Raw genomic sequence first — 25,173 nt, 5'->3', positions numbered from 1 at the left:
GAGAAGGACAAAAGATTTTGATAAAAAGAATGAGGAGTATTTGTGGCACCTTAGAGACTAACAAATTTATTTGTACATAAGATTTTTGTGGGCTAAAACCCAGCTTTTGTGGGCTAAAACCCACTTCAGAAGTGGGTTTTAGCCCACGAAATCTTATGCCCAAATACATTTGTTAGTCTCTAAGGTGCCACAAGTACTCCTCATTCTTTTTGCTGATACAGACTAACACGGCTACCACTCTGAAAAAAGATTTTGGTGTTTGTAGACAAGTAGAAGGAGGAAATATTAATTTCAATAATATTTAAACCGATGAGATTGTCTTGGACTTGATTTGTGGTTAGATATTCGGGAGTATGGAGTGAGCAGTGTGGTTTTAATTTCCTTTGATAGTAGGGAGAGTGCAGTTGTCATTGTGTTGGTGGGGAGGGGGTGGGTTGGAAAGGTATCTGACCCTCCCCTTTTTTCACTGGTCCAGAAATAACAAGGGATCTCTCCAAACATATCTTCCTCAGATGTGTGTCTTCCTCTTGGGCCTTTTTTGTAACGTCTTCTCTCCCATGCTCATTGCAGTAACTTGATTCAAAGAGTGTGGAGGGGAAGTTGAGGTTAGCTTTGGTGTTGCCTGTCTCTTGGAAAATATACTCATGTTATCAGTTTTCTTCTTTTGTCCCCTTCCAGGTACATCTTGTCAATTGAAAATGAGGAGGAGATCCGAGAGTATGTAATTGACCTCATCCAGGGGACAGATGGGAAGAAGAGTCAGTTTATAGAAGAGCTGGTAACCCGATGGAGAAAGTCCTCTCAGCCGGCTTCCGACCCTTTGCCAGTGTATAGAAAAAGAGACGGTGGGTCAAAGTAGAGGGTGGGTGGTAGGATGAAAGTATCAAAAGTAACCAAAACTTACTTGATTAGCAGATGCTAGTAGGGCAGCAAAGCATCTTCTGCAGCTGGTCCTGGATCTCCCTTTCTGCCCATTTTGAAGGTTTAAAACCAAGTGATCACCCTCACCAAGAGGTCATCAATATTCACTGCTGCTAGCTAACGCACCTTCCTCTCTCTTTGCACAACCCTTTAGAGATTTCAGATGTGCATCGGGCTGGAGACCAAGGCAAGAGAGGGAGACGCAAAGGAAGGAACAAGCAAGAAACATCTCTGTATGCTGAGCCCAACCTGCCTGCAGAGGAAGTAAAAACACCCCTTGATCTGGCCAAGGTGAGTGTGCCTGGCAGCCAGGGCAGAGTGGCAACTGTGGAATGCAGAGCAAACGGGTCTCACAGAGGAACAGGAGGAAACAGATGGCTTTGTGCAAGCCGCAACTGACTTCCAGCAATAGGAGCTAACTGTGTGAACAGATGTAACTGTTCTGGGGACTCATTAGCACTGGTAGCATAGGACATTCTTTACTAAACGACTGCATGTAACATGGCCTGGAGCAATACCACTTTGGACTAGGGTAGCAGATCTAACAGACCACAGAAAGCAGACCTTCAGGGCTAATCACTTTAGCAGAAACCTCCAGCAAGTTTTAGGGCTTGTCTACACTGGCACTTTACAGCACTGCCACTTTCTCGCTCAGGAGTGTGAAAAAACACCCCCCTGAGCTGCAAGTTTCAGCGCTGTAAAGCACCAGTGTAGACAGTGCACCAGCACTGGGAGCTATGCTCCTCGTGGAGGCAGGGCCGCCCAGAGGGAGTGGGGGGGCAAGTGGGGCAATTTGCCCTGGGCCCCACAGGGGCCCCTACGAGAATATAGTATTCTATAGTATTGCAACTTTTTTTTATGGAAGGGGCCCCCGAAATTGCTTTGCCCCAGGCCCCCGGAATCTTCTGGGCAGCCCTGTGTGGAGGTGGTTTTTTTAGAGCGCTGGGACTGTTTTTAGAGCACTGCTGCGACTACACAAGCCACGTTAAAGCACTGCCGCGGCAGCACTTTAATGTTGCCAGTGTAAACTAGCTCTTAGAATAAATAGTCCCACTGGATTGAATGGGGCAGTTCACACATGTTGTTTCAGGCTCTCTGCAGACTCATGCTCACAGTACTGCATTGGCTTATACTCTGTTTATATCTTCAAGGTTCTCTGCACAACCATGGGGACAAGAGACATAATTTTTTTTAAAAAATGAAAGCTTGGATTAGTACATGTAATAGACATTGAAGATACCAATCCCCAGAAGCAACATAAATGATTATCCCTGGCAGCGTTAATGCATACAAAGCTAACATTGAAATGGAAAAGGTAGCGTGTGTCTTAGATTTTGGCTCATGTCTAAGGGTATGTCTACACTGGCAGAGTTACAGCGCCGGGAGTTACAGCACCGCTCAGAGAGCGCTGAAGGGAAACCGCTGTTGTGTGTTCACACTGTCAGCTGCCTGCGCAATAGCATGTTCACATTTGCGGCACTTGCAGCGCTATTTGGAGCGGTGCACTCTAGGCAGCTATCCCACAGAGCATCTCTTCCTTTTCTGCCACTAAGAGTTGTGGGAAGCAAACTCTATCAGAAACATTACCTATACAATGCCTGCTAGAGTCCTGAAGGAAGCGAGAACTCATTTCAGTGCTCAAGATGAAAGAGGACTTGAGGGAAAAGATTGAGAATTCCACTGACCAGCCACTCATGCAGCCATCATCCATGGTATCCTGTCCCATCTATCATCAGAGTCACCTCGGCATAAGACAAAGTATATACCTGAGAGAGATGAACATGAAAAGTAACTTGCCAGTCTTGCTAATATTGTGCCTCAGATGAGAACAATAGTAAATTACATTATGTCAAATTGCCAAAGAATATACACTGCATGGAGAAATCCTGCTCGGGTGGGAGAGGTGGATTGTGGATTAGATGTGCAGTATATAGAGCTAGCTTTAGCATTAGAAACCTACAGGCCTGTGCCCTGTAAGACATTGGTTTCAGCATGTAGCACAGGGCTTGAGGCCTATGAACTTTGGCACAGATAAATAGTCTAATGATCACCCTAAGTTCTGGGGAATTGGAAATAGAATGTGTAGAGAGGAATTTTGTCCATAATGACACCAGCCAACCACAGGAACATGAGCAAATGCCCGCTTTTGGATAGAACATCCGTAGCGGCCTGACAACAAGAGTGCCATGGCAATGAATTGATGTATATGATAAGTTGAGATCATTAATATACTAACCTACAGGAGGACACCTCAACTTTAGTAGTGTGAAGAAATATAAATAAGGAAGAGGGGAGAAACCCCAGCTGAACAGGCATTAGACATAGTGGTATCAGCGTAACATATAAAAGTTGTATCCAGCCTGTGGGCAGGAGGAGAGAGGGAGGTAGCTGTTGGGAGGTGCCAGAATGATGGCTAGTGGTGGTGAGGAAGATATTGGCTAACATTTCAGGTTGTTCTGTAAGGGATAGTGTGAGTATATTGACTGCTCAGAGCTCCAGTATGAAACTGCAGAAAAACCGGAGAGTCTCTGGATTAAATTTAGAAGTATGAACAACAAGGGTGATGTCGTGGTGGGAGTCTGCTACAGACCACCGGACCAGGGGGATGAGGTGGACAAGGCTTTCTTCCAGCAACTAACAGAAGTTGCTAGATCACAGGCCCTGGTTCTCATGGGTGACTTTAATCACCCTGATATCTGCTGGGAGAGCAATACAGCAGTGCACAGGCAATCCAGGAAGTTTCTGGAAAGTGTAGGGGACAATTTCCTGGTGCAAGTGCTGGAGGAACCAATTAGGGGAAAAGCTCTTCTTGACCTGCTGCTCACAAACAGGGAAGAAATAGTAGAGGAAGCAATAGTGGATGGGAACCTGGGAGGCAGTGACCATGAGATGGTCGAGTTCAGGATCCTGACACAAGGAAGAAAGGAGAGCAGTAGAACAGAGACCCTGGACTTCAGAAAAGCAGACTTCGACTCCCTCAGGGAACTGATGGGCAAGGTCCCCTGGGAGAATAACATGACGGGGAAAGGAGTCGAGGGAAGCTGGCTGTATTTTAAAGAAACCTTATTGAGGTTGCAGGAACAAACCATCCCGATGTGTAGGAAGAAAAGTAAATATGGCAGGCGACCAGCTTGGCTTAACAGTGAAATCCTTGCTCGTCTTAAACACAAAAAAACAGCTTACAAGAAGTGGAAGATTGGACAAATAACCAGGGAGGAGTATAAAAGTATTGCTCAGGCATGCAGGAGTGAAATTAGGAAGGCCAAATCACGCTTGGAGTTGCAGCTAGCCGGAGATGTTAGGAGTAACAAGAAGGGTTTCTTCAGATATGTTAGCAACAAGAAGAAAGTCAAGGAAAGTGTGGGCCCCTTGCTGAATGAGGGAGGGAACCTAGTGACAGAGGATGTGGAGAAAGCTAGTGTACTCAATGCTTTTTTTGCACAAGGTCAGCTCCCAGACAGCTGCACTCTGCAGCACGGTATGGGGAGGAGGTGACCAGCTCTCTGTGGGGAACGAAGTAGTTTGGGACTATTTAGAAAAGCTGGACGAGCACAAGTCCATGGGGCCGGATGCGCTGCATCCCAGGGTGCTAAAGGAGTTGGCCGATGAGATTGCAGAGCCATTGGTCATTATCTTTGAAAAATCATGGCGATCGGGGAAGGTCCCGGAGACTGGAAAAAGGCTAATGTAGTGCCCATCTTTAAAAAAGGGAAGAAGGAAGATCCAGGGAACTACAGGCCAGTCAGTCTCACCTCAGTCCCTGGAAAAATCATGGAACAGGTCCTCAAGGAATCAATTCTGAACCACTTAAAGGAGGGGAAAGTGATCAGGAACAGTCAGCATGGATTCACCAAGGGGAAGTCATGCCTGACTAACCTAATTGCCTTCTATGATGAGATAACCGGCTCTGTGGATGAGGGGAAAGCAATGGATGTGCTATTTCTAGACTTTAGCAAAGCTTTTGATACAGTCTCCCACAGTATTCTTGCCAGCAAGTTAAAGAAGTCTGGGCTGGATGAATGGACGGTAAGGTGGATAGAAAACTGGCTAGATGGTCGGGCTCAACGGGTAGTGATCAATGGTTCCATGTCTAGTTGGCAGCCGGTATCAAGTGGGGTGCCCCAAGGGGCCAGTTTTATTCAATATCTTCATTAACGATCTGGAGGATGGTGTGGACTGCACCCTTAGCAAGTTTGCAGATGACACTAAACTGGGAGGAGTGGTTGATACGCTGGAGGGTAGGGATAGGATACAGAGGGACCTAGACAAATTAGAGGATTGGGCCAAAAGAAATCTGATGAGGTTCAACAAGGACAAGTGCAGAGTCCTGCACTTAGGACGGAAGACTCCCATGCACTGCTACAGACTAGGGACCGAATGGCTGGGCAGCAGTTCTGCAGAAAAGGACCTAGGGGTTACGGTGGACGAAAAGCTGAATATGAGTCAACAGTGTGCCCTTGTTGCCAAGAAGGCTAATGGCATTTTGGGTTGTATAAGTAGGGGCATTTCCAGCAGATCGAGGGATGTGATCATTCCCCTCTATTCAGCACTGGTGAGGCCTCATTTGGAGTACTGTGTCCAGTTTTGGGCCCCACACTACAAGAAGGATGTGGATAAAATGGGGAGAGTCCAGCGGAGGGCAACAAAAATGATTAGAGGGCTGGAGCACATGACTTATGAGGAGAGGCTGAGGGAACTGAGATTGTTTAGCCTGCAGAAGAGAAGAATGAGGGGGGATTTGATAGCTGCTTTCAACTACCTGAAAGGGGGTTCCAAAGAGGATGGATCTAGACTGTTCTCAGTGGTAGAAGATGACAGAACAAGGAGTAATGGTCTCAAGTTGCAGAGGGGGAGGTTTAGGTTGGATATTAGGAAAAACTTTTTCACTAGTAGGGTGGTGAAGCACTGGAATGGGTTACCTAGGGAGGTGGTGGAATCTCCTTCCTTAGAGGTTTTTAAGGTCAGGCTTGACAAAGCCCTGGCTGGGATGATTTAGTTGGGTTTGGTCCTGCTTTGAGCAGGGGGTTGGACTAGATGACCTCCTGAGGTCCCTTCCAACCCTGAGATTCTATGATTCTATGATTCAGATGTACATTCTATATCCTATCTATCCACTCTGCTGGGTTAGAGTGTTTGTGACTTTGCTAAATGAATTAATAAACTATTTGTAAATACAGGAGGGTTCCTAAAGTGTGAGTGTTGCAACTGTGCACATCAGGGTTCCTAACTGAACAGTAATTGTAATAATACTTGGCCTGATCTTGGGTCAAGAACCTATCAAACCTCAGAGTGATTACTGGGAATTCATAACTGATCAATATAATTAATACATAATCTATAGATTGTGCTACATACGTGAGCTAGAAGGTGTCTATTCTCTCAGATATTTGTGATTTCTATCTGCATTTAGCCGCATAGGTTACTTTATAGATGTGTCAGGAATGTGGATTTACCGTGCTATAATATTTGCCCACCTTGTTCAGCACTAGCACTGTGTATTGCAGCAATGTGTTGGCTGGGCTTTTGATAACTGGTCTGATTTTTTATAGTTTTTGTTTGATTTAACAAAACCTAATCTAAGTTCCTGGTTGCAGAATCCAAGAACTTTCTCTCCGGCACATAGAACCCAGGCAATTCCAGTTTGCAAAGAGAGGACACAAAGCTGAGCAGTCCTTCTTTCATGTAAATGGTGCTGACCTTTTCTGAGGCTTGCTTCTGTTCAGTGATATCGTCCTGGTTTGAATTTGGAGTCTGGTCCCATTTTCACTCAAGCTGGCCAGGTGGCTGGCTGGATGTTTATCCCCACTCTTTGTTTAAAGGGCCCCTGTTTCTCTCTGATGTTTGTGTTGCAGTCAGAATGCAGATTAAATTCACTGTTTGCTCTTTCTAAATTAGGCACAGGAGATGGGTAGTGGTGGCAGTGCCAGCAGTACCTCCAAGAAAAAGGCCAAATTCGTCAACCTATACACCAAGGAGGGGCAGGACAAACTGGCGGTCCTGATCCCTGGACGCCACTCCTGTGAGTGCCTGGGCCAGAAGCACAAACTCATCAGTAACTGTTTGACCTGTGGTCGTATTGTCTGCGAACAGGAGGGCTCCGGCCCCTGCTTATTTTGTAGTACACTGGTATGTAACCCCCTGCTTTTTTTCTGTCTGCCATACTTAACCGCAGTCTATAGTGCTTGGGTCGTGGAGATGGCATGTGGCTGGATTAGCCCCACTAGTTTCTTATCTTTCCTGTAAATTAGCAAAGTTCTCTCCCTTCCGAATTGGCCTGCTCAGATCAAAGTCCCTTAAGAACAGGGGTTCTCAAACTGGGGGTTGGGACCCCTCAGGGGGCTGCAGAGTTATTATATGGGGGGTCGCGAGCTGTCAGCCTCCACCCCAAACCCCACTTTGCCTCCAGCATTTATAATGGTGTTAGATATATTTAAGTGTTTTTAATTTATAAGAGTGGTGGGGGTCACACTCAGAGGCTTGCTATGTGAAAGGGGTCACCAGTACAAAAGCTTGAGAACCACTGCTTTAGATCCTGGGTCCTCACTAAGGCTGTAGGGCAGGGCTTGGCAGCCTTTCAGAAGTGCTGGGCCGAGTCTTCATTTATTCACTCTGATTTAAGGTTTCACGTGCCAGTGATATATTTTAACATTTTTAGAAGGTCTCTTTCTATAAGTCTATAATATATAACTAAACTATTGTTGTATTTAAAGTAAATAAGGTTTTAAAAATGTTTAAGAAGCTTCATTTAAAACTAAATTAAAATGCAGAGCCCACTGGGCTGGTGGCCAGGACCCGGGCAGTGAGTGCCACTGAAAATCAGCTCGCGTGCCTCAGGTTGCCTACCCCTGCTGTAGGATGAGAGTCTGTGCTGTACCCAACTTGCAGCGCAGGGGGGAGTAAGGTAGTTTTAAGCCATCTGCAACCCTTCTGATTTTGGGTGACTGCAAGGGCTGGAGAGGCTGCTGGCGTAATTTACATAGCTCTGGGGGCTTGCCTAAATTATGGCAGCTTCCTGGGGCTTCCCTATGGGCCATAGCACTGCAGCCTCCTGGCACACTCACTTTGCCTGCCAGGGTTTGCAAAGGGATCCTCCACAGTGCCTGCACTGGGGAAAGTCTTCTCCAGCTGGAACCAGGGTATTTATGCTGCTTTGGCACTTTAACCCAGTATAAAGAGGCTGGAGCAGAAATTAGCATTTCATTCTTATATTTAGAATTTTCTTTTAATGATCTTTACATTCAGGAAGGGCTGGGAGGCAAGACAGGATCAGATCAGAAGGTGCCTCCCAAATAGGATTTTATGTGATCAGATTTTCTTTGCCATTCAAGCTCACGTGTGTTCTTCCACAGGACACGAGTTGCGTTTTCATTTTCCTGGCCCTCAGTTTCCCCATTTATAAAATGGATAGATACACTCTGATTCCTTAGGGTGGGTGAGAATTAATTTGTTAAAAGAGCTCTGTAAAGAAAAGTAAACTAAAAATTGGGGTTGGACCCTTTTTTGCTGTTTCATGATGGATGAAGACCTGAACGGTGGTTATGGCAGGCTGTGCATACGTGTCATTTTTTAAAAAGGATTTTTATATTTATTTTTACCTTAGGAATATGAAAAATGTCAAATTGGGCCTATCTTTGTTTTGCAGGAAAGAATTCTCGGGAGTCTCACAGCATATTGTGCATTCTGTCTGCTTATTTGAAGGGAAAATGGGGGTGAGGGGGGAGGGTTAGATCTTTAACAGAGAGTTCCTTTCTCCTGAGAGGTCTCTACAAAATGGAGTTAAATATGTTATTTAAAACAACCAAAATGAAGGCATTTTAAAGGTAGCCTGATGGGGGAAAAAATTGGCTTCTGACCTTTTTTCCCCCACAACGTTATGATGGATTTTGTTTAAAAAAACAACAAAAATCCTTGAACTTTTTGTCTTCCTCGGACAGTGTAGTGACTGTAAAGCCAGTACAATTGACTTCATGAGAGAGTGAAAGCTGAATAGCTGAGAGGAGAGAGAAGTTTTAATCAGACTACTTTTAAAGTGTTTTAAATGTCTGTTTAACTCCAGTGCCTAGTGACCACCTGAGAGAAAGGATGCCTTTGTTAAACCCCACCCACTTGTTGTGAGAGAACCACACATCCCTGAAATCCTCCAGCAAAAAAACAGGGAAAACCAGTCTTGGTGTTGCTGAGATGTCTAAGATAAGAAAGTGAGCAGAGAACCAGGTCTTCTTTCTGTATACAGCAAAGATTCAGAAAGGTCCACCGTCTGTGGACCCTGGTGCAATCCTGTGGACCTGCTCTTCATTATCCTTTGCAGCTCACCCTTAACTCTTGTCAATGGCTTTGAGGCTGTCAGGTGCTAAGTATCACTCTTAGCCTTGATTTTCCTGTTGTCTTCTAGGTGTGCACGAAGGAAGAGCAGGACATTCTGCAGCGTGACTCGAACAAGAGCCAGAAGCTGCTGAAGAAGCTCATGGCAGGTTGGTAGCAATCATGTGTAATGCAGTTAATCCAGTAAGTTATACACAATTTCAGCTCTGCTTTTCTATTACATTAGACTAGAGCCCATGCCTATGTTTTCACCAGTGTCATGTAGTAGACAGGGCCTAAATCTTTTTCGGTTCTTAGCAGTATAGCTCTATTCCTTCTGGTTATAGGGAGGGGCTCTAGAAAACTGTGTGGGAAATTTCCCAAAGATTCCGGGACTCCCACTGGATGCTTTCTACATAATTTGAACTCCCTGGAGAAGATGACCAAAGCTCTCCAAAATGTTTCCAAGCCACCGCAGCCCTGTGGCAGCATTCTTTGGCCTTGAAGGGTTGGATGAGAATCTCGTCGGAGCTCATCAGTCCTGTTTCTTGCCCAGCATGTTGTGCTTCCTCTTCTACATGATTCCCAGGCACTAGCCGGGGGAGACCAGGTCTGGGTATAGTGCCTGGGTTTCTTGAGTAGCAGTGCATGATGCACTGACCACAGTGCACCAAGGCTGGCCACTAGACAGCCTGGAATTATTTGTGGAAATGAGGCACTTGCAGCAGTTGTTAAAAATTAGAATAAAAGTCCCATGTAGAGTGTCTGCTGCAGGGGACTGGGAATACAGCAGTGGGACTTGGGAGGTTTCTGTGGAAGCAGCTGATATTAATATTTTGGAACGATTTTGTGTCTTACACTTTTCTTGGGTGGTAAATGTAGGAATAGGACCAAGAGGAGAAGCAGAGCTAACAACACTTAGCCCCCTGGTGAAATCCTATGGCTTCTGGAGCTGGCTGCATTAATTTTGCTGAAATATCTGGATTTCCAGGTCCTCTGGTTAGAGCCTAGAATCTAGTCTTCTATGGCCTCAATGTTGGCTTCTCTTCCTAGTGACTGAGGAGCAGGAGCTGGCACTAAGTGGCAGCGCCCCAATTTGCTGAGAAGGTGTTTTCAGTATCTCCCTGTCTTTATTGCTGCGTATTTGATTTCAGACAGTGCCGCTGGTGATGGTGTGGGTGAAGGGGGACAGGAGCTGAACTCCATTTCATCTGGGGGAAGCGGGGGGCTCTAGCCTAGTTTCCTTTACATGTGTCAATAGAAGTATCCTCCTGACTTGGGATCTTTAGGGCTCAGCTCTGCCCCGCTCCCATCAAGTGCCACTAGACCCTACTTGGAGTGTGGCTGTCCTTGTCACAGAACCAAGGCTTTCACTGGCACCCTGAGAGCAGGAAAGAATCTAAACCTCTAAGCATTTACAGTGCTTGAGCTGGTGTGACGAAGTGAGGCACGATCTGTGAGGCCGTGACAGCTAGTTCTTCAGATTTGTGTCTGGCTGTTACAGAGAGCCACACGCCCAGGAGTAAAATATCCATCAATATGAAACCTGCTCCCAGAGCCCAGCCATAGGAGAGAAATGAGCCCAAGCTTCTGGATCTGCTAAGGGCCTGATGCAAAGCCTATTGAAGCCAATGGGAATCTTTCCATTGACTTATCAGGCTTCGGAGTCGCCCTAATAGAAGAGATATATTCCTGAAGAGGAAACAGAGAGGAAAATCCCACTGGCTGGCTTGGGAACTGTGCTTGCTTCCCCCAGCTGGCTGCTGCTGCCATCTCCTCCCTGCTTTTTTGTCCTGTTAATGTTGAATTTGTTCAGCCCATATGGCTGGCTGGACCCATAGATGTCACACACCTTTCACATCACCCACTTTGGAAATGCATGTCACTCTGACAGGCCTTTTGGATTTCAATCCCACTGGGAAGTGCAAGATTCAGGTGGGGAGGTCCAATCAAAATAGCTAATGAGGGACAGACCTCTGTGTGGCTGAGCATGGGGACAGAGGACAGTCAGTGTAAGACACCCGGGAGGGGGAAGGAGGGCAATCAAATAGTGCCAGCTAGATAGGGGAGGAAGAGGAGGATTGGGGGGTTGCATGTTGAAAGGTGGGGGGAGTAGGAGAAAAGAGAAATCGGAGGATCAGAAAATAAAATAACAAGCAGCATATTGTGGCAAAGAATTCCACGGTCAGGGTTTTGGAAATCCCTTTTCAGTAGGAAAAGGATAGGAGAACAATCAGGGCTTCCAGAGAAGGGCTTGAATTAGGAGACATAATCTGAAATTGAGGGAAATAAGGGTAAGTCGGGGAACACAGGCAGAATTACTTCCCATAGAAACTAAACAACTAAATTACTGAGGAAGGTGACTAGTAAATGGTTTCTGTCTAGATTTTTATCCCATGCCCATCACCATGGTATCTGAGCGCTTCATTTGTTGCTGGAGAAAGGAGGATGAGAGGAGGACATGGAGGGAGGGGGAAGCAAGGAGGTGGGGGTTAGGACAATTTCAAAAGTGCCGGACTTTTGGTCAAGTGACCTCTTCCATTTTCTATACTGTCACATGTTCTTGGGAGTATCTCTATGCCCAGCTGCAGCAGGGGCTGTGTTTAAACTGATAGCCCATCCCCAAGAACCAGATCATGATTTGTGTCTGTGTATCCCAGGTACTGAGAGTTCTGGGCAGATGGAGATCCTCAGCAAGGACCTGCTGCCTCGTCAGGAAGCTCGGCTTAAGACAGGTCTGGAGTTGGCTGTGAAACACAAAGACAAGTTGCTGGAATTTGACAGAACGAGGTACGGTGCTTGCTGAAATAGCACAAACCATCCTGCAGGCCAGAGTCACTTTTGCTCTAAATAGTATCAGCATTCCATCCCTTCCAAAACTGCCTTGGCTGCAAATCTGCTAAACCTGAATTTATGGGTGGGATCACAATCATGGAGAAAATATCACAAGATGGGAGTAGTCCAGGCAGTGGTATCACAAGCTGGTGCCTCCTGCCCAGATGGGAGGCCCTGTAGTGGGGAAGGGGAGTCTAGTCTCTGTGACTCATCCAGTCCTAACCTCTCAGGTGAGACTTCCAGCAAGTGCACCCATTGTAGAGGTTTTGTCCACTAGGAATTGCACTGAAAGCATCAGTACATTTCATATTGGCCACTGACCAGCCAGCAGGTGGTCACGCCAGTATTGTATACTGCTGAGAACAGTATTTCTGCTGGAAAACTTGGTTCCTGTGTGCAGGGGCGGCTCCAGGCCCCAGCACGCCAAGCGCGTGCTTGGGGCGGCATGCCGCGGGGGGCACTCTGTCGGTCGCCGGGAGGGCGGCAGGTGGCTCCGGTGGACCTCCCACAGGCGTGCCTGTGGAGGGTCCGCTGGTCCCATGGCTTCGGTGGAGCATCCGCAGGCACGTCTGCGGGAGGTCCACCGGAGCCGCAGGACCGGCGACCTGCAGAGCGTGCCACCGTGCTTGGGGCGGCGAAATGGCTAGAGCCGCCCCTGCCTGTGTGGCTGTTGGACTTGAGATTGGTAGGGAAGTGGTACATCAGCTGGTTGGCTCAGTCACATGAAATGTGCCCAGATTCCCTGGCTCTCACTGGAATTTCTCTTTGGCCCATTGATGGTTCTTGTTTGAGCTACAATCTTTTTTGTAGTGCTGCATTTTCTGCTTGTCCATCTTCCTTTTCCCCTCTGAACAGATTGTCTCTCTAAGTGGAGAATGTCCTTTAAAGGTGACCAGCAAAGGACATTTTTTAAAAAAAAATGGTATTTTCCTCTTTTTTCTGCTGATGTATTAAGAAGGCCTGAAATGGTGCGTGGTGGTTGTTTTTAAATAGTTTTTTCTACTACCTTGCAATGATCAGGAATTTCAAGTCTGGTCTTCTCTGGTGCTGCTTTCTTGGGGGGTCTCTGAGGATGTATATTGTGAGCTCTTACAAGTTAGCTGTAGGCCAGCGGTGTTGAATCTTTAACAGACACTCTTTCTTCCCCATGATCCGAAGCCATTGGAGTTCAATAGAGTTTTAAACAGCCAGAGTAAAATTCATTTCCCCTCTCAATTGCTGCCGCTTTTACTCTCTTGTGATCTCATTTCATTAGTTCTCCCGGTCACCACAGGGTGTTCCAGGGCAGACAAGGCTTGGATTTCTAATATAAAAACAAGCAGAACAAACTTTTGCTGCTGCTGTTGGGTGGGAGGAGGCATGGAAAGACTCAAGCCCATTCCCCCCCCCCCCCCTTACAAGTTCACCTTTAAAAGAAAACCATGGGAACTTTGCACAAGGCAATGGTGTGAAAATTCCCCTGCTGAGATGACCATCTTGCTACATAACCACACACCTTAAATGCCCTGTCAGCTACAGCTGATGTTTGTCTGTTCTGACAGTACTCGCCTTTCAGCAGCTGTGGGAACTCTGTGATGAGGACTCTAAACCAGGGGTTCTCAACCTTTTTCTTTCTGAGTCCCACATCAACATGCTATAAAAACTCCACGGCCCAGTGGGGGTGGGTGGGGGGATTCAGGGCTCTGGGCCAAGGGGGGCGGGACCTTTGGGCATAGACGTCGTTTGACTTCTATTTGGGGAGGGCAACGGTTGGCAGGGCTCGGGCCAGCTCCGCATAGCGGGGTCCAGGGAAAGAACGCCACCTCCACCCCGTGACTCACCTCAGCCGGCCACCCAGTCTGTCTGGGTTGTGTGGGGGTGGAGCTGCCCCTGGACTGCCCCACTCTGGGTAAGTCACTGCAGTTGGGGGGATGGGGGCAACACCCTTGTGCCTCCCCAACTTTGCCCATGGGCTCAGGGCTTCTGCCCACGGGGAGCACCAGGGCTGGGGGCTTCAGTCCCGCACTGCTCCCAGCTTCAGCAGAGGGGGCGGGAGGGGCCGCTGGAGTACCCGGCGTCAGCCCCGCACTTGCTCCTGGCTTTGGGGGGAGTGAGGTGCTGGGCTTCAGCCCCACGGCTACTCCTGGCTTCAGAGTGGGGGGTGGGGCCCTGGCTTCAGCCCCATGCTGCTCCCGGCTTTTTTTTTTTTTTTTTTTGGCAGAGGGGAGTGGGGGGGATTGATGCTGGCTTCAGCCCCACAGCCACTCCCGCTTCTTTTATTGAAAAAGTGGAACAGCTTCAGTGGGAGAGATTGAAAGAGCCCAGCCGCAGAATCTCCCATAGCCCAGGGGCCTGTATGAAATTTGCAGGTAGTTTTGGGTTGACAGGCTGCGTTGTACAGTAGATAAACTCCTCACTATCATTGCCCTTCGAGATGTGTTCACAATTGCCAGGTGGAAGAAGTTTCATACCGAGTGAATTTTTCAAGCACTGTGTTGAGGCCAGGGGCCAGCCCGGTGATCTGTTGGCAGGGCTCTGCAGGAGCCTTGGGCTTAATTCCCTGTCTGATCCCTCATCCCCTGCTGGGCCTGCGAGGTTTGGTGGTGCTTTGGTCTCAGTGCTCTCTGCCCTGGGGAAGAGAAAACTGTTCAGTCCCCTTCAGCCAGAAGAATGGGGCTTACAAGGAAGGGCATGAGTGGGGGCAAATCTTGGGGATCTGTAAAGGACACTGGGGCAGCCTCTGTAGGGAACAAATCACACTCTACTACGTCCATGCCACTACAACAGTGTGCACACCGTGGGCTGAATGCAGCCCGTGCCAGACCTGTTCATTATAGAGCCTGCAGAGGATACAGGTTCTAGCATGTGATGCCCTGTCTCAGTCCATGAGAGCTGCGTCCAGAGCTTGCTGTTGTGTGTAGTCTCCCCAGGTTCTCCTCTGTATTTAAGATGGGAGTAGTTGTGATCTCTTTCCATTTTATTCCCTCAAGTTCCTGACAAGTTGCCAGCATGACCCCCAGAAGGGCAAAATTTCATGCCTCTGGCTTAGTGTTACTGACAAGCCATGTTCTCCAGAGACCACAAGGGAGTCATGGGAGCACCGGGTGGGGTGGCTGTGTGACTGACGTGATGTTCCCAGGTATGTCTGGGGCTGTTTGTTGTCGTACCTGGTACCACTCCGCTTTCTCTCTCTGGCTGTCTCTCACCAGTGTGCGCCGTACCCAAGTCATCGATGATGAGTTGGATTACTTTGCTACAGACTCCAACCAGTGGCTGTCCAAACAAGAGCGCGAGGCGCTGCAGAAGAGAGAGGAGGAGCTGCGAGAGCTGCGCCACGCTTCTCGACTTGCCAGAAAAATCACCATTGACTTTGCTGGCAGGCAGATCTTGGAGGAGCAGGACAGCATGGCTGAATATCACAGCAAGTGAGTAGGTGGCACCAGGCACCGAGCTGGCAGGGAGCAGAGTATGCTCCAGAGAGCAGAGAGAGGAGCAACACTGACTGTGATTGTTAGCAAGGCAGCTGAGTTACCATCAACAGCAACAGACTACAAACTGCAGAGCCCATTCTCTTGAGAGGCAGCCCTGCCACTCGGTTAGAATGTTCTGTGCTTCTCCCTGTATCTCATTGTTTGGGACAAACAGGATCCTAAGCTCTTAGCAACCAATTTGCTCCTGCTGCTTATTTCCCCCTTTGCAATCTCATCCCTCTGTCTGTGGTGTTGCAGACGTCTGCCGTAGTCATGACAGCACAAACAGAGAGTTTAGGGGTTTGTGCTTCAGGAGCAGATGATGCTCCTAAGGAGCAAAAATCTGTTTGTGTGCAAATATGCCTAGTAATAAAGAAGAGGCAAAAAGGAAGCAATAATATAATGTTCTGTAGAGCTTTGCATCCCTGGGCATCTTCCAGACTCCCTGTAACAGGATCACTTCCCCCACAAATGAAATTCAGCATCCTCTGGGATGGAACATGGCAGCCATTCTATGTGTACAGTACTGCCCCCCAGCTTTTAAGAGAGAGAGTGAAGAACACCACATCCCAAATGGATTTGCCCACATTACGGTTTGGCCAGGCCACCGTGGCTCTCAGAAGGCAGGTCTAGTGGCTTGGACACAAGCCTGGGACTGTTTAAGTCTCTGCTCCGTCACAGACTCCTTGTGTGACCCCGGGCAAGTCACTTAGCGTGTCCATGACTCAGTTTCCCAACTGTAAAATTGAGATGTACCATCATTCCCATCTCACAGGGCTGTTGAAGACTGTGAGGCTCAGATACTACGGGGTGCCAGATAACCACTTTAGATAGAGTCTTGCTCTGTGACCAGTGTCCTTGGATCATTACTGACCAGGGGTGATCTGGATGCCAATTTTACAGGGCTACCCTATGCTGTGCAGGGCCATGCTCTCAGTACTGACTGTTCCTGCTGAATTGCACTCTGTCTGACTTACAGGCAGAACTGTCCTAAGCTGGCACGTTGGTCAGCGTTCCAGGCCAGTAGCTCCCTAGGAGAACGCAGGGCAGAGCAGCTATATATCTACAGCAGACATGCCTTGAGTGTCTGCAGGAGCCCAAGTATCAGAGTGAGGGAGGCAGCAGGGGAGCAGCCTGGCTGGGAGAGATGGCAGGAAGTGCTTCTGGGATGGGGAGGCCGGGAGGTGTTAACACAGCTTGTGTCTCCTTGCAGGTTGGATGAAACGTTAGATGCCATTAACTGTGGCACTTTAAGCAAGCCGTTGAGGAGCCCTGAGGGGAAGTTTGAAGAGAGCTCTGGGCTTCTGGTGAATCCCCACCTTCTCCAGCCTGCCCCCTTGGTCAGTGCCCATTTCTGATTCCTTCCTGAGCAGTGACTGCCAAGAGACATGGGCCAAGTATGGGAAGTTATGGCATCTCTTCCCTGTCCCCCAGCCTCCTCTGTGGGATTAGGATCATCTGAGCTAGAGATGGAAATGGCCAGCTAGGTGGGTTAGTCCATCCCAACCTCTTGGCCTGGGCAGGATTTTTGCCAGTGGCGTATTTAACCCTGAGCAGTGGATTTCCTGCCCCTTCCTCAACCCGATGTATCTCGCTCTTGGGAAGGTTTCTGGACATTCAGTCTAAAGGAGGTTCCCTTTTAACATTTCATTTATAAGAATCCACCTGCCAGATTTCAGTTGTGCCCTCTCAGTCACGCTCTCCACTTGCAAGTGTCCCTTCTAGTCTGTCCTTGGTTCCTGTGCACCATTTGTGCTCAGACACTTACAAGCATTAATATACACTTGTTCTTAGTCTGTGACAGGCCATGCCAGATAATGCAAGTTAAACCCAACCCTGTCTTCATACCAGGCTTTGTGCCTCTCTTGCCTCCACTTAACCTTTTTTGTACATCCAGGTATTTTTTGAGAGTTGTGGGAGCTCTTGGGCTATAGCTGGTTGGTTTTTTTCCTGCCCTCTCAAGAGGAAAAGACATGTGATAAGTGGCCATGAGTACTGCTTGTGCACCCAGAAGGGGTCTGTGGCTGCACCAGAAGGCTGGCTCTGAATGCCAATATCCCATATGGCAGTCCACAATGAGGGGGAGGATGCTACGTCAGCAGATTGTCTGAACAATCCCTTTGGCCTCCCTTAAACTCTTCCCAGTGCCGCCAGCAGGGTGTTGCTCAGTTGTGAACACACTATGAATGTGCCGTCTGTGCTTTGGGACACCAGCGGTTGATAGTTCTACTCTTTAAATCTGCCCTTTAGTTCAAGGGCAGCCAATGTGAGGGTTACATAGAGCAGATTACAGTTTCTCTTGCTTTGACTGCTACCAGGGAGTGTCATGCTGAGACTCCAGGCTTTGGCATGCGGTGCTCCATTTGATGAGTGCTCTGCACTCCTTCGTATACTTGGCTTGTGGTCTCTATGGGGGGCATGACAAAGGTGGCCACCTGGCCCACATCTTGCCCTTAGCTTCACTGGCACCATCCCAGGTTAGATTCTCTCCCCCTTCCCTCCCCTTTGGGTTCAAGTCTGGCTTACCCAGCAGTATCCCGAGAATAAGAGCAGGGTTCTGATCCAGTGGCCAAGGAATGGACAGATCTAATCCAGCAGGGGGGCTAGGCCATGGTGCCTTCTGCACTGTTATTCTTAAGTAAAGGAAAAACTTAAAGTGATTTGGACCAAGAGTTAAACCTTCTGTTATGTGTTTGTTTTGAACATGCTGAAGTGGGTAGACCAGACTGGATTGCTCCTGCACAGAAAAACTGCCCATTCTGCAGAAACTGGGCATGAGTCTGCCTCCGAAAGGAACAGGTTACGGATTCAGGATCGAGAATTACAGGAGATCTCGGATGATGGCTGGTGTCTCAGCATGCACCAGCCTTGGGCTTCCTTGCTGGTAAAAGGAATCAAAAGGTAAAAAAAAAAAAAAAAAAAAAAAAGGTCATGGATCTGTGATATGTCCTGAACAAAATGCAGTTATGCCAACAGCTTTGTAATCCCCCCCCCGCCCCGAACATAGTGCCCGCAATGAGAACAGTTCCCAAATCTCATACCGTAAGGACAGAAATCAGTTACATTGCACTGATGTTCTGATACATGCTGAGGACTCGGTGGTCCTAAGCTATTGCCCAGTACAGTCCCACTGGCACTTTCCATCTAGCTCTCTAATCTCACACGCAGCCCGCTTCCCTGGGGGAAATGTACGAACAGGGAGCTGCACTTCTTCATCCGAGCAGGCTGTTGGGTTTGGAGCTGAGCAGGCTGGAAAGAGCCAGCTTCTTTATGATGATAATTAACGAAAGCCTGAAAATACTCCAATATTTTGCTATTTTTGTACAAATTCCTTGGTAGATAACCTGCAGCATTGCGGTGCTCCATGCCTAGGAGCTGGGTTCCCGAGGGAGGGCCAGGAGGTGTTACTAGACAAGCTTCCGCTTTACAAGGCAGTTTTCCAGACAAATCAGCTGCTGTTTCCCTGTTCCAGTGTAATTGGGGTGTCTTGGGAAATCTCTGAATTTCTGTAGATTTTTTTTTCTGAAGTTTCTGAGGAGATTACATTTAATTCTGAAAAGCAGACTGATCAGTTCCTCAGGCTGTAGAGACTCCAGATCCCACCTTACCGTGCTCCTGGATCTAAGCAGCCTGGGAATGCTGTAAGCCAGCCACTCGGATAGAGTTGGAGCCTTTCGTGCTGTCCCCATAGAATCTGGGAGCTGCACCTAAAGAAAAGGGCAGAAGCTGACGGCTTTGTCTAAGTCTGTGGGCCATGTTGCCCATGAGATTGCATATTGACCACTGCCTAGCCTGGCCCCTAGGAATACAGGGACTTGATTTCTGGGTACTGCAAAGTCAGAGTAGAGTGACTAAACCACGTAAATAAGTCGTTTGATGAGATTCACTGACTCCAGAAGTCTTCTCACTAACAGCCCTCCTCACTGAAGAGGAAAACAACCAGGGCAAAGGTTGGCAACAGGAATCACAGAGTGAAACGTTCCATTGACGACTGGGCCATGTGGGATCTCAGCTGGTATGTCAGTTCTGCATTCTCTTCTGTTCTCTCTAGGGTGGAGGGCAGGACCTGGTACACATCCCACAGAGGACGGCTGTGGATAGCAGCGACTGCTAAAAGACCATCCCCTCAAGAAATCTCTGAGCTAGAGGCCACCTACAGAATGCTGCTCCGGGAAGGTGAACTTCACTATTGAGTCTCTGATTTTTGGTACCTTGAGCAATGTCATGAGCAGAGGCAGAAAGCAGGCGCTCTTGGGCAGTTATCGCTGCTTCTCTCATTAACATTCCTTTCTCCTTTCAGTTCCCTTCTTCCTTTCTGCATTTCTTCAGCCAGAAGGGTGTCATGAAGCAGATCAACCCTGTCCTCTTGACTAGTCACAAGCTGTGAGCATTAGTGAATTGCATCTTACTTTGACAATACCTCCTGGCAGCAATGCCTCTTAGTTCTTGGTTCAGGCAATAGGTCATTGCTTGTGAATGTACGAAGGAGCTGGTGCGCTGAAGTTCAAATGCTGTCATACGTTCTGGCCTCCTGGAGGCCAGGAATAAAAAGCTGCAGGTTAGCATGCAGATCTCTCGCTCTTGTGAGGCTAGGTGAGCCTGAGGCATCAACCTGGTCCAGGCTGCATAGCCAGGGAGATGTTACCTCTTGGTGCAGCACCTCTGGATATTAGTCAGCCCAAATGTGATGCCTAGGGATTTCCTTCTGCCTCATCAGAGCAAGGAACTGAATATCGGCCATACTGCTCCCCGAAAAGCCACAACAGGGGAGAAATGCACAAAAGCATGTTGCTAACATCCCTCGCCAGGAATGAGAGCCCCAAATCTCACACCATCTTGGCTTTTTGTGCGTGTTTGCTTTTAAAGCAGCATGGCTCAGTGGTTGGAGCACTGGACTGGGATTCAAGAAACCTGGGTTCTATTCTTGGCTCTGGCCTGCTGGGTAGCCTTGGGTAAGTCACTTACCTGCGTTGTACCTCAGTTTCCCCATCTGTAAAATGAGGATAATGTTACTGACCTTTGTAAACTGCTTTGAGATCTACAAATGGAAGGTGCTTTACAAGAGTTAGTCTATTTTTATTAAGGTCACTTTGGCTCAGCTGGCAGTTGACAGTTGCCTCCATCTCCAAAGCAACGCATGATCTAAAATGCTGTATTGTGCTCATTGGCAGTTTCTGCTAAAGGGCTGGCTCAGGATTGGAATAATGGGAGTGGTGGTTATCAGGATGGAGGTGCATGGACTGAGTGTATTGGGAGCCCCAGTACATTACAGCAGAGGTGTAGCAAGGCAGGATGGAGATGTGTTGGCAGAGCCATGCACAGTCTTTGTCTTTACCATCATCTGTCCAGCTTAAGCCAGTTTCCAAGATCATGTTTCCTAAGCAATGCACCATGTGTCCCAAAATATGAAAGAAATTACAGAAAATAAACACTAAATAAACACTGATTTAGTTGGGGATTGGTCCTGCTTTGAGCAGGGGGTTGGACTAGAGGTCCTGAGGTCCCTTCCAACCCTGATGTTCTATGATTCTATGATTTAAATTTTCTTATGCCTCAAGAAGTTTGAGTGGGAGAGATGTGCAAATGAGTGTGTGTTTCCAGTTAAGAGCTTACTGAGAAATGGGACAATCACAGAGAGAGAGAGTGTGTTCAATCCTTTTCTTTCTCTTGATGCAGATGTGGAATTTCCCAGAGATTATCCTTCTGGGTGCCTCCTGGGTTGTGTGGACTTGACTGATTGTCTATCACAAGAACAATTCAAGGAGCAGGTGAGTAAGGAAAACCAGCCTATCCGAGCTGACTTTTTAACTGTCTACGTACTGATCTTCAGACTACCCTGACTTGTATCTGTACATTGATCCATGGGAAAGTAAGGAGAATACTGAAGAAATGTTTTAAATTAAGATGAGAAGAACCACTACTCTTGTGTGCTCTGGGAAGAGAACACATTTCAGCCAGAGTTCCCCCTGGACCAGTGTGGAGAGTGGTCTAAGTGCTGGTACAGACTAGACAAAACAGTGTTTGCTGCTGCTGGGAGCATGATGGAAGCCAGCCTCTGGTATGGCTTTGGAAGTAGTTTTGTCAAGTCTACATTATTCTTATTGTCTCTGTTTAATCCAGTCAGCACTGGTTCAGGGGAACCAATGCTGAAAGGTGTTCTTGGCTTTCCTGGTGCCAACAAGGCTATTGTGACAGACGTGGCTCACCTGCACACCTGATGGCACTCTGCAGACCGCTGTAGGAGAAGCACTACTGTCCTGGATTAAAGCTGTACTCACTGCATTTCAGCTTTGTTTGGCACCAGCTGTATTAAGAGCTAGGAGCTTAAAATTCACACCGGTGTGACATCTGATTAAACAGCATTTATTTCCTTGACTGGTCCCTATTAAACAGAATGTATGTGAATGCTATCCCAGTTAAGCAGCAGTCACTGCCAGTCCCTATCCACAGGTTAAGTGGATTCTTTGAGAAAGAAGCTGATAAAGTGGCTGTCCCAGAGAAGAATGCTCTGGTTAAAGCAGAATGTACTGTAGCAGTGAGTTTCCTTTGGGCTGCGAAGAAGTAGCTGACCAGTGTGACATCATTTCACATGAGGGAGAGCTCTGCTCCTCCCTCTTCCCCCCCGCCCCCTCCCAAGCCCTGTGAGTTTATACCAAGCAGAAGCAGGAAGAGTGGTGGTTGGGGACTGGAGATAAAGGCGACATGCTGAACTGGATGGGATTTTTCTTTTCCCTGTCATCTGTTTGCCTTTTAGAATTGGGACAGGAGTGTTAGAACTTGAACAGCAGAGGGTGCCTTGGGACTGAAGTATCAGAAAGGCCACTTAAATGTCATGGCCATGCAGCATGCCTAGAGTGACAGAATCCTAGGAAGTGAAGAAGGGAGTGGACCAATTAGATCATCACTTCCATCCCCTGGGGCCAGAGCATGATTGTTCCATACACTATATTAGCCAATGCCCTGTGCAGTCTAGTTTCAAATGAGGGCCTTTTTCCTTTCCCAGCTGCCCTCGGGAAACTTTCCCCAGTCTAATCAGGTGCACTAAGAGGAGATACGATCTCCAACCTATATTTTTTCTTTTTTTAATTGAATCCCATCACTCCTAGTTCCACCCCATGGAAACGCCCTGGAAAATTCCTCTTCTTTCTTCGTGGTTAGTCCCTGTAGGTACATGTAGACAGTTGTCATGGTGCTTCCCTAGTTTTTGTTAACACAAGCTGTATGTAATTAGCCTTTAATCTCTCCTCATAGATCAAGCCCTCCAGACTCTTCGTCAGCTCTGTTGCTGTCTCACAATTCCTTCCAGTTTGCTGTCATCTTTCTGTTTAGTTGAGGCACCAGAATTGAACACGTTATTCCAGGAGCAGTCTTGCCAGAGCTGTATAATTTCCTTTCCTCTCCTTTCAGTGCTATGTTGCTTTTACATGTCCAGCCCAAAATCACACTGGCTTTTTGCTGTTACTGTACTGCATTGTAAATGTCTCTAATATAGTCTTGAATTTGCTGTTTCTTTAAGAATTAATGCTACCCACGAGTCACTATTTGTGGGTTTGGTATTTTTCCCCATATGTATTGGCTTGAATTTAATATGAAGACCTGAGTGTGCTCCCACTTAAATCAGCAATGACGATGTCTACATTTAGTTGTTGCCTCTTGTCGATAATGAGTGTAGCTGAAACTGTTTTCACTCTGATTAACTCTGAGTGTATGTAGAAGGGATGTAAATATTGTTTAAAAAGTTAACTGTTTAAATGATTACAAAATATTTTGTTTAAGCGGTTAACTGTTTAAAGGGCCGGCCGCTGAGGCTGGGGCCGCTCTGGCTGGTGCGGCCAGGATTGCTCCGGGGGGCGCGGGGCCACTGGGATTGGCGGGCCAGCTAGTGTGGGGTTACTGGGGTTGACGGGCCGGCCTGGGGGTTAACGGTTAAGGCAAGTTAACATTTTACATCCCTAGTATGTAGACAGGACCAACCCACATTCAGCACTGCTGCATGTGATTTGGTCCTGTCTACTCTCATCTATTTTCAACACAGTTTTAGCAGCACCTGATAGAGAAGCCGGCTGTTGCAATGGGTTCCTTTCCTAGTGCAGACAAATCCCTGTTGGCTTCAGGGTAAGCGGGGTGGAGCATCTAGTTTTCTGCACACTTGTATTTGTATCATAGGAGAAAATATTTTAAAACCTGACAATACAGTAAGATAAACAGTGCAAACCTGGCAGCAGCGATCCCTCCATGAGAGCAAGACATGCTTGACTTCTTTGCAAACATTCTCCTTTGATTATCTGCCCCTCACCCCCTCAGCTCCCATTTGATACTTCTTTCACATTTCCAGGAAATGGAGTAATTACACAGATGCCATGTAACCACATCAGTGGATGATGGTTTGAAAATTAAATAATTGCCCAATATGCACATTGCCTGGTGACGGAGGCGACGTTTTTTTCGAGATCGACAAGTTTGATTTTACTTGTCCAATCTTTTCTGTAGGCAAAGGTGATTCTCTTTCCTCACAGTTTGCTTCCTCTGTCAGGTTATTCATGAAGATTACTAAAACCCAGCTCTTAATTTCCATGACACCCTGCTGCGGTTTTTCACTCCACCTCATCCTTTAATATTTAGATTACAGATTTGCTCAGAGGGCTAAGTCAGAATGAGGCCCCGTTGTTCTGATCAAACAGACAGGTAGAGATGGTCCCTACCTCAGAGACCTCACAGTCTAATTGGTGTATACTTTATTAGTTGTTAATTTGAGGACTTATTGTATGTATACTGTGAACTTGTATGTTCAGATCACTGCTGTGGGCCTAATCCTTCAGCCTTTACTAAGGTGTAGTTTTTGCATGACTGGTCGTATTGATTTCAGTGCAGCAGTTTGCATGATTAAGGACTAACTATGAGGAAGAGTTGCAGTATTGGGTCCTGTGTTAATGGCGTGCCCGGGGGCTTGGGGGTGGGGGGGTCGGGGAAGAAAGACGGTCTTAAGGCTAAAATCACCACAGACCTGCAATCAGGTGACATGGGCTCTAAGCCCAGCTGTGCTACTGATTTGCTGTGTGAACATGGGCAAGTCACTTAACCTCTCTGAGCCTGTTTCTCCATCTGTAAGATGGAATACTGCTTCCCTGGCAGAAGTGGTGTGAGGCTGATGTCATTCCTTGTGATCCTTGGCTAGGTATACAAAGGGTTATCAGATACAACATCCACCTGACATGAATGGTTTGAATTGCACTGGCAACAGTAGAGTGAAGCTATAACTCCTCCCATCACTCAGCCTGGTTACCCGTCTGCTCTACTGCTCAGAGAGCCCAAGATGTGGCAGGCTTAACTCTGAATGTCTGGCCTGTGCTGACAGATCTCCCATCTTCTTGTAGTGTGTTGTGGGTTCACTTGCTTTCATTAATGGGAGCCTCAAAAAATGGAAATTCAACTCCAAATGGTCCCTTTGTTGCGCTTTGCTGTGCTAATGGTGACCTCCCAAGAGCTGAGTTAAGGGGCTGTTTTTCCCTGCTCCAGGCTGACCTCACCAACACCTCAAGCAGAGCAGAGAGCTGCCTTCCTTTTCCTGTATTAGGTGTTAGTGAGCTCATCAGTTGTAACTGGGGAAACACAGAATGCTACAGGCAGGCCTTGGTAGGGAAATAAAGAACCAGATGATTTACAATTA

General features: G+C 47.5%; 1 protein-coding gene across 1 annotated transcript in view; it reads left to right on the top strand.

Moving 5' to 3' along the window:
* Positions 1-25,173, top strand: part of TRIP4 (thyroid hormone receptor interactor 4) — a 48,969-nt gene that overhangs the window by 3,476 nt on the left and 20,320 nt on the right. Inside the window, exons 2-11 of the mRNA XM_044980809.1 lie at positions 679-845; positions 1,076-1,212; positions 6,817-7,047; positions 9,314-9,392; positions 11,883-12,012; positions 15,246-15,461; positions 16,720-16,846; positions 18,220-18,407; positions 19,558-19,682; positions 21,183-21,274. Of these exons, the coding sequence (XP_044836744.1) occupies positions 679-845; positions 1,076-1,212; positions 6,817-7,047; positions 9,314-9,392; positions 11,883-12,012; positions 15,246-15,461; positions 16,720-16,846; positions 18,220-18,407; positions 19,558-19,682; positions 21,183-21,274 (1,492 nt within the window). The remainder of the gene's footprint in view (positions 1-678; positions 846-1,075; positions 1,213-6,816; positions 7,048-9,313; positions 9,393-11,882; positions 12,013-15,245; positions 15,462-16,719; positions 16,847-18,219; positions 18,408-19,557; positions 19,683-21,182; positions 21,275-25,173) is intronic.

This window comes from Mauremys mutica, chromosome 11, assembly GCF_020497125.1.
Source record: "Mauremys mutica isolate MM-2020 ecotype Southern chromosome 11, ASM2049712v1, whole genome shotgun sequence".
NCBI classification, from domain to species: Eukaryota; Metazoa; Chordata; order Testudines; family Geoemydidae; genus Mauremys; species Mauremys mutica.
This window is presented reverse-complemented; position numbering and strand designations above follow the sequence as displayed.